Source organism: Limulus polyphemus, unplaced genomic scaffold (assembly GCF_000517525.1).
Source record: "Limulus polyphemus unplaced genomic scaffold, Limulus_polyphemus-2.1.2 Scaffold2250, whole genome shotgun sequence".
NCBI lineage: Eukaryota > Metazoa > Arthropoda > Merostomata > Xiphosura > Limulidae > Limulus > Limulus polyphemus.
Window position 1 is genome coordinate 180,228 of NW_013667860.1, and position 1,240 is coordinate 181,467.

The 1,240-nt window shown below is 37.0% G+C and overlaps 1 protein-coding gene across 2 annotated transcripts in view; it reads left to right on the top strand.

Moving 5' to 3' along the window:
* Nucleotides 1-415: 415 nt before the first annotated feature.
* LOC106466408 (monocarboxylate transporter 7-like) overlaps nt 416-1,240 on the top strand; it is a 26,230-nt gene continuing 25,405 nt past the window's right edge. For both annotated transcript variants that reach the window (XM_022394410.1, XM_022394408.1), the window contains exon 1: nt 416-625. In XM_022394410.1, the coding sequence (XP_022250118.1) occupies nt 424-625 (202 nt within the window). In that variant the 5' untranslated portion in view covers nt 416-423. The remainder of the gene's footprint in view (nt 626-1,240) is intronic.

Consider the following 1,240-nt stretch of genomic DNA (forward strand, 5'->3'; position numbering starts at 1 on the left):
TAATATTCTTAAAAACCTACGTACAAAGTTTGTTAGCAGTTTATCCATTGCTCGTTAAGTATGCTCTACTGGATGTAGTTCGATAAAAGCGAAAACAAAAAAAAGTTAATTGAATAGTGTTACGGGCTGGCAAAAACATGCTGTTCAGTAGGTTACGGGGTCAGGGTTTTGACACATACAAACTTCATCCCTGTGCAATATTCTAATACTGTGTAACATGAATGATTATATAACCGACGTCACGTTTTATGGGTACATCGTCTCAACTTAGTCACATGTTATTCACGTTCAACGATGATCAAATCAGTTTCAATTATATATGCAAGTTTAATCTTTCATTGGTCACGATTGAGTATGACGTCATGCTACCAATTTAACAAAAATCCAACCAGCCTGTTATCGTGGATTAGAACAATCTGGAAGATGCTGAGTAAACGATTTCTAAACGGTCGGGTCAGGTGGGGGTGGATTGTTGCGCTTTCTTGCTTTTGGATTAATCTGTGTCTTTTTGGCGCGTTTCGTTCTTCTGGACTATTGTATGTTGCCCTGGTGGACACCTATAATTGTAGCCACGCCTATGCTGCATGGTCCTCTGCCCTAGCTGCCGCCTTAATGAATTTATCTGGTGAGTAATTACAAATAGAAGTGATAAATGTCTTATCTCTCTTAGCTCAAACTTCCCAATGTCAGTTCATTAAAGTAAATTGTTCATTTACTTAACAACTAACATCTCAATCCTAAAAATTAACCTTATATCTTGTATACGTCCTCTACTGGGATAGCGGTAAGTCTGCTGGTATATAACGCTAGAAACTTGGTTTCGATACCAGTCGTGCCCATTGTGTAGCTCTGTGCTTAACTACAAACAAACAAACAAATTTCTTGTATACACATATTTAATAGACATACATTCTTCAAGTAAACTATACCCCTTAATTTTTCTTTACTTTACTTACACTTGCACACATCGAAGAGATGACACTCCAAGTTACACTTTGATTGTTACACTTTATGGTTGGTTCTCATGTTCATATTTTAATACTTAAGTGAATAATTCTTGGTTAGTCTTCACTTCGATTCCTCTCTGTTTTAATAAGTCTTCTCCAATAGGAAAAGTAGAGTTATCTACATTCACACATACCGTCACTTGGCACGAATAGAGTTATCTACAGTCACACATACCGTTACTTGGCACGAATAGAGTTATCTACATTCACACATACCGTCACTTGGCACGAAT